Below are 17,493 nucleotides of genomic sequence, written 5' to 3' on the forward strand. Positions count from 1 at the left end.
CCAAGGCTTGTAAAGTGTTGTTGATTTAAATGTATTTTCATTGGTTTTAAATAGTTTTAATCATTTTTGAATTGTTTTTATATTGTTTTTAGCATTGTTTTAATTGTGGGTTTTATGTCTTTTTGAGAGTTGTACACCGCCCAGAGCCTCTGGATGGGGTGGTTTATAAATGTAATAAATAATAATAATAATTTCTTAAGAAATTAGTACATGGTTTAAGTTGCAGAAAGACAGGTCAAGAAAACTGAAAAGATCTCAACAGAATAAAATAACAAGAAACATGTTTCCTACTTAAGCAAAGAAAGACTCACCACAAAACAAAGTCTGAAAGCTGCCTCCTAAAAATCAAGGAAAATAGATGCCTTTCTCCATTTAGGTTTGCCATTTTTCTGGCAAAAATAATAATCTATATGATTCTATTTCCCTCCAAAGGTAGTCAAATTATGTCAAACATTAGTCAGGAATGTTTCATATTGCTAAGCAAAAACTTCCAGATGGAAAAAGATTGCATGGCTATGACTACGCAATAAGGTCATTCACACGACTTACCTGTCCGGAGCCGGGAAGGCAATCTCCTACCTGCCTCCTCCCTCTAAGCTCTGCCGCTTGTTGTGGCACACAAGTGGCACTGTTGCAAACTAACAGTAGCACTGGGAGCCAGATAAGGAAGTCCTCCGGCATCTCACAATGCACCAAGACAGGAGTGTGGTGCACTGGGGGATTCCCCTGCTGATGCATGCTCTTGCCATCTGGCTTTGTGCACCCTCGGGCTACAGGCAGTCTGAGCGTGCACAAGATCTGGTGCTGGGGTAGAAGGGCACTCTTGCACCCTTCTACTTCAGTACTAACCTGGGTAAAAAACTCGGGCTACCTGATCCCAGTGCTCCATACAAGCAGCTCTACCCAGGTAGGGCTGCTTGTGTGCGTGCCCTCACTATTTAGTTAGAAGTGATGCTGTAACTCTTGTCAAAGCAAAGGAATTGTTCTTTTAAAAACCACTATTAGTAGAGTGGGTGACACCATAGTGCAAATGCTCTGGACAACAATTTGGACTTCGGGAGAAGGCAGGAATCGGTGCTTGCTAATGGGTGGTGATGGTGGGCAACAATATAGAAGGTATGCAGGAAGATCCATGACTTGGGGGAAGGGGACAATACACACACACACACACACACACACACACACACTCATTGGGTTGCAATCAGTGTTCCCTCTAAGGTGTGTGTGTGTGCGCGCACACGCACACTCACAAGTTTTTTTATGTCCATTGTCAGTTTTAGATTCCGCTCAAGTTGAATCAGGAAGGCCGCACTCTGAACGCACGTGGTCGCGCACGTGGTCGTACACTGCCTTGATACTAGGGGACTTAAGTTTTGGGAAATGGCACAGGGCAAAAAAAAAAAAAAAGACTAAGTATCCACTAGCATCACTTTTCTGATCCAATAAAGATATTTTCCTGAATGTCAATTATCATAGTCAGTTACTTAGTCAATAGCAATAGGAACAAAAATTGTTACTGTAGCAGTTGAAGTTTAAGAAAAATAAAAGTTGACTGAAAGTACAATCCTGGAAGTAGTATGAATGCTACCTTTCCCCTATTGGCTGACATAATTATGACTTCATTGTTAGTTCCTCCAGATACTGCTTATCAGCCTACCACTACTGAACTGGGTTTTCAATCTCTCGCTTGCTTTTAATAGCTCTGTTGTCACATGGCAGCCTCCAAAATCCTGTCAGTCAGTGCAGTTTCTTAAATGGAAGGAAGATGGGGGCTCCGTTTCTTTAGTTTCTGTTATTAACATAGACTTAATAGAATTTTAGATCCAAAAATAAAATGTTAGATCTAAATAATTAAAAAAACACAGAAAGAAAAATAAAGAGTGTGTGTGTGTGTGTGTGTGTGTGTGTGTGTGTGAGAGAGAGAGAGAGAGAGAGAGAGCGCGGGCGCAAACAAAAACATTCTATATATCTGTGTGGGGGGGGGGGGAATACTGGCCGACCTCCAGGCTAAGTGCAATGAAAAATGTTTTTCATGTGAGGTGATATTCAGTTATCTCTCCTTTCCTCTGCAGACCACTTTGTTTCCTGAAAATATGTCCCTGAGGGTTGCAGGACACTCAGAAACACCTCTGAAATCACCCCTTGACAGCTGTACATGCAAAATGCTTTTCAGTGCCAACATTAGTCTACATGTTAGCCATTGACAGCAGTGTACAATCTCCAGAAAATTAAGAGCTATCAAAATATGAAGTTAATAAAATGGTAGAAAGCTACAAGAGTTAAAAGTATGAAAATATGTTCACATTCTTCCCCTGTCTCCAAAAGGTAGAAACATTTTGGAAAGCCAGTGATAAGAAAAAGAACAGTGTTTGGTATAAGTTAGTTCATGAAGATTTAACAGAAGTACACCACAAAGTCGTACAGGAAGGTAGCTAGATCTGTAGGGGGTGAAAAGCAATCCGGGGGTGGGGATCCACAAATGTTTCCAAAATTAATGTTGAAACTATTTCTCAAAGATAAAATAAAGACTTTTAAAACACAATCAATCATATAGCATCCTCTTTTACAGTATTCCCAAGAAAAATTTACCAGTACATTCCCAAGAGAAGTTTACAAGTACACAGGAAGCTGCGTTATACCAAGGCTTATACCTTATACCACAGGAAGCTGCCTTATACCATTGGTCCATCTAGCTCAGTATTGTCTACACAGACTGGCAGTGGCTTCTCCAAGGTTGCAGGCAAGAGTCTCTCTCAGCCCAATCTTGGAGGTGCCAGGGAGGGAACTTGGAACCCTAAGGGATTCTTAGGGATGCTCTTCCCAGAGAGGCCCCATCCAGGGAAATAGCTTAGAGTGCCACATATACAGTCTCCCAGTACAGATCTTGCTTAGTAAAGGGCACAATACTTATTTGTTACTAGAGTTTTTATTTCTGCTGCAGCTACTATAGAAATCCTACCAGTACATGGACTAACTTCTTAAAAAAAAACCCCACACAAACAATTACACTTAGTGTATAAAAATCTAAAAAACAAGTTTGTTTTAAAAACAAGCAAAAGTGTGGTATTTGTTTTATAATTTAAAAGGGAAGTAACAAAAATGTAGGAGAGAAATACACATACAATACAGCAAAAATTTTCACAACTCTTCACTTATAATCACAGTACAAAAGATAAAATCAAGATGACAGGCCCTGCTGTAAGATTTACAATCCAACAGGCACAAGAAAAAAGGGTAAGTAGAAAGGGCACAACAGAAGGGAAATAATTAAGGGATTCTTAGGGATAGAGATAAATCTTTAGATTTTTTTAATTATTTTAACAGCAAAGAATGTGTCTACTTTATGGTCACAAAGTTTCACAATTCAAGAATATTTGGGACTGATAGGATTAATGGCTGATCAGTCCTTGGGAAGGCAGAAGTGTTACCTCTGATGCAATGGCAAGGGCTTCCTCTGCCATAATCTGCCTAATGGCCTAACTTTTTTCCTTGGTTTAAACTCAATGTCCGGAGGCTGCTTAGTCATATGGCAACTGGAGGAAGAAGCTACTTTTGCCCCTTGAGTTTATGAAATTAGGATCTTGACTTGTAAATAGATGATAGCCACTACTCTCAAGGAAGGGTTTTAAAGGATTTTTCTTTTGGTATGGTAACTTTTGTGAAAAATTGTGAAAGAAAAAGCTTTGACAGGCGAAGAACACTGGATACATGTAAGTATTAAGCAGCAATTACTTCCCCATTACAAGCAAACAATTAACAATGATTGCAATCTAACTGAAATACCCAAGCATTAGAACTAACAAGGGTACAACCAACTCCCCCAGTTAGAAATCCCAGCCCATAATGAATAAAGCACATACTCTGGGGTTGAATTCATGAGGCTGTAGCTCCCTGGTTCAACAAACTGGGCTAGGTGGTACTGGAAACTATAGTTCTGACAGATGGCAATGGGGCAGGACATTCCTGAGCTTGTTCAGAAATGCCCAGGTTTTAAGGATACAAGATTGCAGGTAAGGGGAAGGAAGAAGATCCATTGCTAATTCAGACAGATTGTCCTCCCCACCATTCACAAGGTTGAGTGTGCTTGGGAAAGGGGAGATTGCCAGGGGATGCTGGGAGGAGAGGACCAGCGGTCCCTGTAACAGGGATTCCCAGATACTGCTGACTACAACTTCCATCATCCCCAACTGCAATGGCCTTTGGCTGAGGATTATAGGAGTTGTAGTCAATAACATCTTGGAATTATGTTACAGGGAACACTGATGAAGACCTCAAGGCTTGGGTCTTTCCAAGTACTTTCCTGGAGAACTCTCTAAGAAACCCTGAACTTTCTCTTCAAAATACCTCAGTATAACGAGCAACTTATGAGGCAAACTGGGAGTGGGAGGCAACAAAGCACACCTTTTGCTAATTGAGACACAATACTGGAACAAAGAAAGGACAGGCGGATAGAGATTTTCTGCTCTTGTAATTAATTTATAAGAATAAGGGACTAGAACAGAAATACTAGACACAGGGAACAATAGAATGGTAAATAACAGCTTAGCGGCTTGGGACCAGGTTATTTAAGAGAGCGCCTCCTTTGTCATGAACCCTCCCGGTTTTTATAATCTTCTGGAGAGGTCTGGTTACAGTTGCCACCAGCTCATCTGGTGGTGACTCAGGACTGAGCTTTCTCTGTGGCTGCCCCTGGGCTTTGGAATATGCTCCCTACTGAAATAAGAGCATATCCTTCTCTGTTTGTTTTCAGGAAGACCTTCAAGCCTTTCCTGTTCTCGCAAGCTTTTAATTAGAATTTTAATAATTTGTTTTATATTGTTTTTATCATGTTTTATGTATTTTAACCTGTGATTTAATGTTGGGATTTGTACACTGCCTAAAAATTTACATATCAGGTGGTATAAAAAGATAGATAGATAGATAGATAGATAGATAGATAGATAGATAGATAACTATGGTAGTAACATTCCATCGCATACATTTTAAGGTAATACCCAAGTTAACACAGTGCAAAATGAACAAATCACAAGTGAAGCTAGAATGTAATTCTAACACAACAAGCTACCCAAAATGCAGCAAGTTCAGTGACTATAAGGATCCAGCTGGGCCAGGAAAGAACCCTAACAGATTATTCTGCATTCCTTTCCAGTCGTGTAGCATGTGATCAGGAAGCCTGTTCCTTGTTTAAGAGTCCCCTGTGCACAGAACTGCATCAGCATTTTATGTCTGGCACTTATGCACAAACAAATGTTTGTTCAGACATCAATAGCCATGCCAAGCCACAAGAAACACATAGCTTCTAGAGCTTTTCCTTGAGTCAAGAGGAATAAGCCTGCTGATTACCTATCCAAATAAAATGATATTTAAAAAGCACATGGAAGAAAATATACATATATTGGTAAGCTCAAGACTTTGTGGGAGATTCAAGCCCAGTCATGACTCTAGCAGTCTAGCACTGTATGCAACCAGCTAAATGAACCAAATGGAGATCAAATCCAGTCCACTCACCTTTCTAATAGCTACATGCCACACTGTGCCAAAGATCTGGGAATTCCTTGTTACAGGAATGTCAGTATTTGCCCTGTATCCCTAATGTTCTAGTTTTCCCAAAGCCAATGCAGTATGATTTCTGCATAGAAAATAATCTCTTAAATTTTCTGACGACCAATACTTATGTAATAATTGTATGCCATCAAAGAGCAGCATATTTCTTTTACCAATTCACCGGCTGACACTCCACTTAACGAAGCACCGTTGTAGCACAAATGCTTCTAAAGAGTTCCAGGGTGCTATGGTGCTAGTATGCGTCTGTGGTAATTTCAATGGCCTCCCCTTCTCCCAGAAGCTCTCTATGTCACCCGAAAACATGTCACTGAGGGCTGTGTGACCCACAGTAACATATTTTGGGGTGACACAGAGCACTTCCTGGGATAGAAAGGCGGAGGTGTGGGTTTTCTGGAAAATTCTAGTTTGAAGCACTGTATCTTACAATGATGCTTCCTCAGTATGATATCATTCTACAGTACAGAGAAAACATTTGTGAACCTCCTAGGATGGTCTGTATGTGAGCACAATTCTTATTCAAAGTATGATTAGATCCTAAGCTAAACTGTGATAGGGGAGAAAGGCAACCCCATTGAATAAGTAACTCAAACAAATAGAATATGTTTTGAATATTCACTTGACAGAAAGATTCAACAAAATAAAACCTTGAGTGAAAAAGTATGTGAACCTTTCATTCAGTAACTGATCACACCTCCTTGAGCAGCAATAACTGCAACTAAACATTTTCTTAACTGGTGATCAGTCTTGCACATCGACATGGAGGAATTTTGGCCCATTCTTCCACGCAAAACTGTTTCAACTCTGTGATATTTGACAGCCTCCTTGCATGAACAGATCACTTCAGTTCTTGCCCCATTTCAATAGGATTTAGGGTCAGGACTTTGACTTGGCCACTCCAAAACATGAAATCTCTTCTTCTTCAGCCAATCTGGGTTAGATTTATTTGAATGTTTATGGTCATTGTCTTGCTGCATGACCCACTTTCAGTTCAACTTCAGCTCATTGACAGAAGGCATGAAATTGTCCTCTAGCATTTTCTTATATGCAGCTGAAATCATGGTTCCATCAATGATAGCTTGACCAGGTCCTGATGAAGCAAAGCAGTCATGATGCCTCCACCACCATGCTTGACAGTCAGAATGAGGTTCTTACTTTGGACAGTAGTGTTTGGTTTTTGCCAAACAAAACGCTTGTGATTGTATCAGAAAAGTTCAATTTTTGATTCATCTGTCCAGAGAACATTGTACAAGAAGCTTTGTGGGTCATCTAGATGCTCCTTGGTGAATCTGATCCAGGTAGCAATGTGCTTTTTAGAGAGCAGTGGTTTCCAGTTTTCATTCCCATTCATTGGTGGTTTTCATTCACATTCATTTTTTTCCTAATAGTTGACACGTGAGCCTTTATATCAGCCACAGCGAGAGAAGACTGCAGATTTTTAGATGTTAGTTCAGGGTTCTTTGTGACTTTGGTGGATGATTGATTCCAGGTTGCTCTTGGGGTGATCTTGGCAGGACAACCATTTCTGGGTAGAGTCACTATACAACTTTTTCCATTTGTAAACAAACTATCTGAAGCAGATGGATGAAGCCCCAAATGCTTAGAAATGGCCTTGTAACCCTGTCCAGATAGGTGAGCATCAGCCAATCCTTTTTCATAGGTGCTCTGGAATTTCTTTTGATCATGGCATGGTGAGTACCCACTGACTATCATGGTGCAGTCCTATCTCAGGACCTTTGTACAGGGCAGCATGTCCAAATTCATTCAAGCAGCTTTCCTCTGCAGGGTGGTTTACTTGTTACCCAATTAGCTAGACAACTGATTGTGCTTAGCCCATTAATTGTGCTTCGCCCATTAATTGTGCCAAGGATACTAGGGATTCACTTACTATCTCACACACTGATCCGGAATTAGTCTCATTGTTCCCACTTTGTACATTATTGTGTTTCAAGAAACACAGCATTGTTTAATTCATGCCCTTTACTGCATTAGGACAGGCTGGTTTCCGTTACCAAGGGTATCACAGTAAGGCCTTGCAGTGTGATTTTCATTATTCTACTTGGGGTTCAGACTTTTTCTCAGAACTATATACAATATAGGTAGTTATCTTTTAGAAATCCCTATTAAATCATATTGTTGAAAGGGATCTGTGTAGGATGGACACAATTGTTATTATACAGATAACCACCAAGCTGGTAACTACTTCCTACAAACCCTTTTCATCCAACTTACAACAAGGCACAAAAACAGGTAATAAACTTAGAAGCCAGCTATGCCCTTTAATCAGCCAAAGTAACATTATGTGCAGACCCAAAGGCACCATCTACCAAATACACAGCACTATATCTGCACAAACACCAATGTAGTGTACTGTATATCATGAATCAAATATCCTTTAGCCATCTACATAGAACAAACAGAACAATGACTAAATGGTCTTAAATTTGACATGAGGAGCGCCACCACCACCACAAAGTCAATCTACAAGGACACAGCATCACAAACTTGAGAGTAACTGCTCTCAAAAAGATCAATCCTGGTGGACACATGGAACGGGAAACAGCTGAGCATAGTCTGGTATATTCCACATTGTAAGCTAGACTTAAGTCTTCAATGTTAACTGGACACTGGCTAAAGAAAGGTACAGAGAAATATAGTGTAAAGTTGACTACTAAAATGCAGTTGCCCATCCTTAAACAAGACTGAATGTATACAAATTCTATAACTATCTATATATAAAAGGCTTAGATGGTCCGTGGCAAATGGTGTGTGGCAAGCCCTGCCCACACAGTGCTTTACCAATCAGAGGTAACAGAGCAGGAGCACCATGGTGATTGGGCAGTGGGAATTCCATATGCAGACAGGGAAGAGGAACCTGTGATGGTTAAAGCCAGTTGGAATGCAGCTATTACTGGTGGGAAGATTGTAGAGGAGAGATCTATCTATCCATCCATCCATCCATCCATCCATCCATCCATCCATCCATCCATCCATCCAAAGGATAGTGGGCAGTGGTCTGCAAAGAGAGAGGTTGTGAGGGAGGAAAGAGCGCCTTCAGGAGAAGGAGACTGTCACTGTGCAAATTAGAGGAGGAAACAAGATGAACAACAATGTTAACTCAGGAAGGAAGGAAGGAGGGAGGAGAAGAAAGACAGAGGAGAAGAGCGAGAGGAGAGAGAGAAAAAGAAGGGAGGGGAAGAGAGAAAGTAGGAAGGTTGAGGGACAGGCCTAGGCCTGTCAGCAGCCTGAGGCTGGGAACAAGTGGCCATGGCGGCAGTGAGGAAGGGCACAGTCAACCGTTGTTGCTGATCGGAGCTACAGAGCCCATTGATGGAGGGGTGCAGGCAGGCAAGGGACGGGCCCTGAGCCTGTCAGCGTCCTAAGGGGAATGAGCAGCCATGGTGATGGCAGCAGTGAGAAAGGGCCCGGTCAACTGCTGCTGCTCATATGGGGAGCAGCAGGGCTCAGGTAAGGGTGGGGAGGTCTCTGGAGTTAGTGGGCTGTGGCTTGGCCAATCAGCGCTGGCAATGCTGCAGCTACGACCAAGGGGGGTAAGGAAGATGGAGCAACAGGATGGAGGATGTGAGGGGTGAGGGGATGGAAGCAATGGGAAGGAAGAGCAAGAGCAAGAGAGCAGCTCAGGTGAGGGTGGAGAGAACTCTGAGGTGAGGGGAGCAATCAAGTACTAGAGCACAGATGCTTTACATGGGTTAAGCTAGTATTCAATATATCTGAAGAGTAGTTGTGTGAACAAGTCATGTAGATGTTTTACTCCCTTTACAACATGAAAATAAATGCCAATAATATAGAAAATATTCAACAGTTTATAAATTACTTACCAAGAGTGCTCAAAAAACCTAAAATGTAAAAATCCATTGTAACAAACCAACATGGTACACAGCCTAGTCAGTGAAACTAAGTCACTGGTCTTGCAAGCACACATTAACTGAGAATTACATTATTAAGTCATGGCAGTTTGTCAACTTGCAGCACTCTTTAACACTAATTAACAGTGTTACGCTCACAATACTGAATTCCAAAATTAGCACAGAAATGTTTAAAGATGGCAGATGATGCATTACATAGTCAAACAGTACCTAAAGCCCAGTATTAACTGATAATCCTCACCTCTTTGGGGAGCAAGGATATGAAGTCTCGTTGAAATTGGGGCTCTATCACTTGCATCATATGCTTCACTTGTGTTGGTTCACAACTATCAATCAGTTCATCTAAGGCAAGTAACTTCTCTGGTCCACTCCAGCTCTGTGAGAGACAAATGTATGCTCAGTTTCTACAGCTTTATTTTTGTTTTAATATAACTATGTATTTCAAAAGGACTGCGATATTTCAAAGTTGTTATATAGTACAGTGGAAAGCATGATTACTGCAACAACAATACCAGATTCAAGCAAGAAATACTCAAGTATTCCTTAGAAGAATTAGAAACTTTAAATGATGAGAGATGTAAAAACCCCAAACTTTAAAGCAGTAACTTCATTTAAGGATCATTTGGTTTTGTTTATTGCAAAAAGGGGTTTATCGCCATATGTACATCTGCCACACTATAATCCTCCTGATTCCTGGCTTTAAACCAACATTTTATTTTGTAAACATCATTTTACATCAGGAAGGAAAGGGGGAATTTTGACTGGTAATTTTCTTACTTCATAGTCTTACTAATGGGCATCATAAAATTTGATGGGTTTAATAAGGCACTCATCTGCAAACACAGCAGATTAGCAAAACCATTTGCAGAAAAATTAATAACTGAATATATAGCACATCTGACAGGCATGACTTTCCTCAAACTCATCTCAAAGACTTGATTTGTTACTCAAATGCCAATTATCATGACAAACAATTTTGGGAGGAACACACAGTAAAATGAACCTCTTTTGAAATAGCACCTACACCACCTCAAGAGAAGCTGGAAAATAAAAAGACCACAGTTGTTTGCAAGCTAATATTAATGTTTTTCAGGGTACTAAATTGTAAAGGACAGTAAGGTTATGATTTACACATTCTACTTGAAGTGATACAATCTTATAATAAGCAAGCCAGGTGAAATTCAATTCTGTAGTAACTAACACCGACTGTGTAATTATCTGGTTTATATGGGTAATATGCAGAACCTCTCTCTGTAGATAGACAGGACATGGATAAATAAGCCACACATCCCGTTACAACAGTCTTGTGGCACCTTAAATATTAAAAATGTATTGTAGCATAGGTTTTCATAAACTAGAGCCCACTTCAGGTACATGAAGTGTTATCCTTGGCTGACCTCTCTCTCTCTCTCTCTCTCTCTCTCTCTCTCTGTGTCTCCCCCCTTACCCATGTATAAAGGGGAAGGGGTCCTGCAATATAATGGCCCTGCAATGTAAGAGGTGCAGTCAGTTCCATTATGTTTATGTAATATGCCTATAATATGCCTCATGCTTAAAGTAGTTTCTAATTCTTTTGCAAACTATACCTGCAATCTACTGTACTTTCATAGGAATAGCTGGTTTCAAAAGGTTGAGTCAGAAAGTACATGTTTGTGTAATAATTGAAACACAAGGCCTTTCTTAGCATTGACACTATCAGAGAAAACAATGTGGATATTACTAAAACCCAGATGTGAATTATTCATATGACTGAAATTGGCACTGAACAACATACTCTGTTGACAATTAACATGGCTAACCAAATCAAAGTAAAATGTGCATGACCTAACTGAAATTTGCACATCTACCTTAGAACTAAGACAGCTATATTCCCTGAATCAATAGTTTCCCTTACTTGTTGTAGGTTACCATATGCTACAATTTGTACTAAACACACAGAACATAATTAAATCTCTGTACTGTAGTAGTCAATGAAAGATGGGATGGGTATGTTGAAGATGGTCTACAAATGAAACATAATTAATTCAGATACAAAATCCTATTTACATAAAGATAGTTGTGAATGTAATTTGCTTCAAAATATTTTTGAAACCCTTGAAATCACAAAACTGAACAACCTGTTCAACTATGGACAGTTTGTTAGTATTATACTAGGAGTCACTCCCTATGGAAACAAAAGACAAAGTTTAATACTATGACAACTACCCTTACGGCACAATAAGATTAGATGGGGCGGGGGGGGGGGGAAACACCTTCAAAAGGAAAAACCCTCACACTTTAAGTCAGGGAAGTCTATATTGCTTCAGCTTTCTAAACTGACTAAAGGGAATTAGTAAAAAGTTTTATCCTGGTTCTCGTCACCTTTTATTTTAAGAAAATAAATTGATAACCAGAAAGGCGCTAAAAGAAGAAAAGTGTTGCCAAATGCAGTAATTTCTGTTGCAGCAAGCTAGCTCATAAATACTACTTGAACTAAAAAATGGCTTCTTTGTATGCAGTGATTGCTCCTCAGAGTGACATCATAGATCCAAAATGATCAGGGTACAAAAAAAGTAATGAATAAGAGTGTAGCTGTTAAAAACAAGTCATATATGACATTACAACAAAAAGTGCAATTGTACAGCCTAATACAACATTGCTAGTATTTGTATTTAACTAGAGAATTCCCATCAACAATTTCTCACTGCCACTCTCCTCTTCTGCACAGTTCTAATATACAACACCAACATATGAATTATATTTACATATATAATTTCTTCACACATAAAGAAAATTGCATGGCTGCCTATCACAAGTGCACTGGGAAACCACACGATTAATCTCTGCAACAGGCAATGCAAGTAGGGACCCTTGTCACTACCATTTCTTAAATTATTCTTGGTATCTAACAGAGACAGGTGAAAATGTTGAACAAAAATCAAAAAATGCCTTCCCTGGCTGATGTATTTGTCCATAGACCTACATTATAGCAACCTTTGGTTTCTATCACACACAAAGCATGCACAAAAGGCAGTGATATTTGCTTGCTTTGATGTGCAGAGGAGTGTTACTCTAGAGGTAATCATTTTGATAGCTCACATTCACATAAAGCATTGTTTATTTCTAAGCTTAGTGAAGTACCTGACTCCTTCCCACTATTTTTACCTCTCCACACTTTGCATATTGAAACACACACAAAGGAAAAAATAGCTCTGTATCTTGCAAAACCAGGCAACTAATCAGTTATATAGACATCACAAGAAGTCAAAGACTTTTATGGTTCATTGAGATATGTTCAGGTGAATCATGGGGTGTAGGGATGAGACCAGTGATATATTCAGTCAAATGTCTGATATAGCTATGTCAACAATTTAGACTGTTTGGGCTGCATCCAGACTAAGGCACAATGAAATAAATGGGACTTCAGTTAATTATGACGAAAACTTGACTCATTGATTTCAATGGTGCTTAGTCATGATTAACTAGTTTGGATACTATCTCTTGTGTTAAAATCCTGGGAAAGCAAGCTTATAAAAGATAGGTTGGAACCATAGTTTGTGATTGGAAAAAGGCTTCCTTTCTTTCTTTTTAAAAAAATTACATTTATAGACCACCCCATCCAAAGGCTCTGGGCGGTGCACAAGTTTAATAAGACACAAAACAAACACCATCTAAAACACACTTCTTGAAGCAATTTTAAAACAATTCAAAACCATTTAAAACCAATCAAAATACCCCAAAACAATTTAAAAACCTTGGAAGGCCAGGCCAAACAAATAGGTTTTCAGGGCTGTCTTAAAGGCCAACAGCAAGCCTAAACTATCTGCAGGGTGTGCATTAGAGTGGTGTAAGTGATGGTGCATGTTTTCAGATCTAATTTGGTCCATGTATCTGCACTTAACCTTGCATGGGATGCAAGCACCATGATCTGTGCATACTCTGCACCACTGCATAAGACTGTATGCCTCAATTTGTTTAAAAGTGTGCAGTGCTTTATTTGTACTCAGAGAAAAAATGTAAACAAGATGTAAAGTTATTTGGATGGACAGCTGTCTTTCAAACAAAAACCGATTCTGAAACATTAACAAACAAGGAATTAACAAGGAGGAGTTAGGGGTTCCTAAATTGTCAGAACCTCCACATTAATTCATTAATCTTATGTGAAAGATAATCCATGTATCAAGTTTGCAATGATCGACTGCAAGCCCTTGGATAGTTAGGGCCAACTATCTTTCTTCTGCTGATCTTTCCCTTATTGTCCCTCTTATGTAACACAGTGTACCATTTGTAGAACTCCCTCCCTAGAGTGATTTACCACACTTTCTCTGGCTGTATGCAGACACCAGATTAAAACTTTTATTCCAGAAGGTATTTAGTTCTGAACTGTTATTTTAGAAGTTTATGGTGCTGTTTCATCTTTGAATTATTTTACATTTATACGTGTTTTTATCTGCCTATTGTAAGCCACTTTGTGGCCTTTCAAAAAGAAGCAGCTGGACAAAAATAAAACATCAAGGTTAGATTCTCTGTCCTGATTCAAAGCTTCCAGCAGCTCATTTAAAAACACACACAGACAATGCTCTATTGTCTCACCCCCTGATATACTACTTACATTTTTTCTTCTGAGATTTTATCTGTCCTCTTACAGTTTCCCCCCCAAAAGTTTTTAAACTGCTTAATATTTGTATATTGCAAGTTCAGGTTAAGCTTTAGAATGGATGTACGAACGAATCCTTCAATCAGAGCTATTTTGGCATTATTACTACTGTGCTGGTGATGGTGATGACAGAGTTGTGTCTTTTGGCATATAATTAAGAAGAGCATCTTCTTCCCCTGCAAATTGAAGGAAGGAGGACACAGTGCACTTACATTCTTAATAACAGTCAGTGCTTGAAATCCAGAATAACCTTGCATACACCATACATTTTGTATGTGGAATGGGAGAGGGGCGATTTTTGTCAATCTCCTCTTCCTTCAGCAGCCCTCTGTGCCTCCCAAAAATATTCTGAGGGTTCTGCAGCTCTCAGGGACTTATTTTTAGGAGGCACAGAGGGTTGCAGAAAGAAGGGTGGGTTGGCAAAAATTGCCTCTTCCACCGTACATGCAAAACATGATTCAGCAACATTAGACTGGATTCCAGCCAGTATTCAAGGGATCCACTTTTATACTAAGGGAACAGGGAACTAATAGAACATTGACTCTAGCTACATAAGGATCAGTTTGTTTTGAATCTTAAGTGGAAGAACTACTAACGTATTGATTCAGAGCAGAGTACAGTCTGCCCTGTACTCTCAAATTAAAGTACTCTAATTTTACAGTTAAAAAAATAAATTAAATTAAAAAGTGTGCCTAGACAGTTCTAAACCTGCAACAAGAAAAGCTGAACTCCTCAATTGAAATATATTATGCACAGTGCGAAGTTACACAAAAATGAAATTTTTTAAAAAAATTGTGTAAAATTTGCTCTCCCCCCCCCACTATTTTGCCCAATTCTTTCCAGTGTTGCCACCATGGTGAGGGGCAAGGAGCTATGCATAGCACAAAACCATGATCCCCAACCATTGTTCCCTCTAAGGCAGGACTGCTCAACTTTGGCCCTCTTGCAGATGCTGGCCTACAAGTCCCATAATCTCTGGCTATTTGACTCTCTGGCTGGGGAATATGGGAGTTGTAGTTCAAAAACAGCTGGGGGGCCTAAGTTGAGCAGGCCTGCCTAAGGCATGTACACATGCACAAGCTCACAAGTTTTTTGATGTCCATTCAGTTAATTTTAGATCCTGCTCAGGTTGCATCCGGAAGTCCCTACTCTGAATCCACATGTGCACACACTGCCTTGATACTGCCACCCAGAACAAAACTCATTCCGAACACAGATGAAAAAATTAGAGAAAACACTGACTCCAACAACTGGAAATTAAGCCCAGCCTTTGTTTTTTATTTGTATGTTTTAATAATTTGTTGGAGCCAATTGTCAAAACCATAAAGCTATTGTATTGTGTATTGTACTCAGCCATTTCTCTGGCTTCTAAAATTTAAGCAGGCATTGCCCACAAAACGAATGCGCATACCTTGACACTCATAATGCTTAGAAACCTGTTTTAAAAAATAAAAGCTAAAGATTTATTAAGACTTGGGACTCTGATTCTCAAATACGATATTCTGCACATAGCTCCAATAATAATCTGTTCATATTTCTTCTTAATATGTGTGCTGGTTCAAAGTCTGTTTTTGTGCCTTTTTCAGGGCTTGTACATATCAAATAAGAGGTGAAAGGTGAAGGGTTTTTTAAAAATTTACTCTCATTAAGTGTGTAATTAATTTCACACAAGCAACCTTTACTGGGACCAGTACCACTCACTAGTTACAAACCCAAAATATCTTGTAGCCTAACAATGTCGATGAACACGATGGCATCAGTGGTCCCTCTAATTTTTTTCATCTCTGTGCGGAATGAGTAGTGTTCTAGGTGGCAGAATCAAGGCACTGTGTGTGTACCTGCATTCAGAGTGGGGCCTTCCTAATTCAACCTGAGTGGGATCTAAAATTAACTGAGCGGATATCAGAAAACTTGTGAGCATGCTCATGAGCGCACACCATAGAGGGAACAGTGGATGGCATTGCCTTTCAAAAGCAAATTAGTCCTAATATTTTATATTGCACACTTAACTGACACATCTTGCATGCTAAATGATTGTCCCATATTGGAAATCAGAAAGTAAATTTCTCTTGAAAGTCAGACCATCTGGCAATTGTGGAGATGTGTTCAACATCCTTCCAATCATCCAAAAATCCTACTGAATATACACCCAATCTTTTTGGTATCTCTAGAGTTGTTACACTTTGATCTATCTTGACTCTTCTTTCTGATATACTGTATGTAGTACACCGCTCTGGGCTCCTTGGAGGAAGAGTGGGATATAAAATGTAAAAATAAAAAATAAACAAACTTGGCTTTAGTAAATTTCAGCTATGAGGCTCATAGGGAGGTGTTGCACAATTTACAACACAATCCTGTACAGAGTTAGATTGTTTAAACCCACCAAAATCAAAGGCCTAAATCTGCAGAAAAATGTAGGCTGTTAATCTCATCCTAATCTTCCTCATAGGGTTGTTGTGAAGTTAAAAACATTTCTCTAGGAAAAGCCATGGACAATAGTAAGAAAACAGATTAATTTTTAGTGAAAGATTCAACAGACTAGAAAATGTTGCTTCATTGTAGAAAACAATACAATGAAGACAACATTCCAGAGTCTGATTCTTATTTATAAATCTAGACAATGCATTTAATGTTTATTTTTGCTCAGTCTATCATGTCACTTTTCAAACTGAAGGACAAGATTTCTTTAATTGCATAAATGTATAATTGGGGGGGGGGACAAAAGGCGTTCAAATTTTCTTTCTTCAGTGGCAAGAACAGACTTGATCCATTTTGACAACTGTTTGCTAACTTAATAATGTTGACCATGAATGACTGTATTTAATAACAGTTTCTACCCCAAATATCTTGTAATAAGCTTCCTACTAGAACTATACCATTCACATAGTACTTTTCAAGTGTCATGCAGCTTTGGCCATGTTGTAATAACCTGTGCGACCGTAGTTAAAAGGTTAGCTAAGACTGGCGAGCTTGGAACACTCCTGCAGAGCATAACTTGACAACCCATGCTTTAGTGCCTACTGTAGTCCACTGCCATGGTTAACTAGGATTAAACAAAGATGTGTAACTATGATCTGACTGTAATTACCAATCGTAGCTTAATACTAGTTAATTGTGGCAGTGGAACTGAGTGCGCCCGGCTCACTGTTCATAGTTAACTATGACTGCCTAAGATTGTGGCAACATGGCCAACTTGCACTGTATATGGTTACAGCATTAAAAGGAGTGTGGTGGCAAGCCCCGCCCTCACACTGACATGTTCCTCAACATGCCTCCCCCCCATGCATACAGCACTTGTTTGTGAGAGACAAGCATTGTACCCAGAGAAAGAGCCTCTAAGTGATTGAGAATGCTGGGTTCCCTCAATTATGCTGTAGAAATGGGAGAGTATAGTCAACAAGCACATTG

The 17,493-nt window shown here is 39.5% G+C and overlaps 1 protein-coding gene across 4 annotated transcripts in view; it reads right to left on the minus strand.

Annotated features, from left to right (window-relative positions):
• The window catches only part of FBXW7 (F-box and WD repeat domain containing 7), a 223,751-nt gene that overhangs the window by 31,379 nt on the left and 174,879 nt on the right, over positions 1–17,493 (minus strand). For all 4 annotated transcript variants that reach the window (XM_053253806.1, XM_053253807.1, XM_053253809.1 and 1 more), the window contains one exon: positions 9,691–9,825. In XM_053253806.1, the coding sequence (XP_053109781.1) occupies positions 9,691–9,825 (135 nt within the window). The remainder of the gene's footprint in view (positions 1–9,690; positions 9,826–17,493) is intronic.

This window comes from Hemicordylus capensis, chromosome 5, assembly GCF_027244095.1.
Source record: "Hemicordylus capensis ecotype Gifberg chromosome 5, rHemCap1.1.pri, whole genome shotgun sequence".
In the NCBI taxonomy this organism is placed as follows: Eukaryota; Metazoa; Chordata; class Lepidosauria; order Squamata; family Cordylidae; genus Hemicordylus; species Hemicordylus capensis.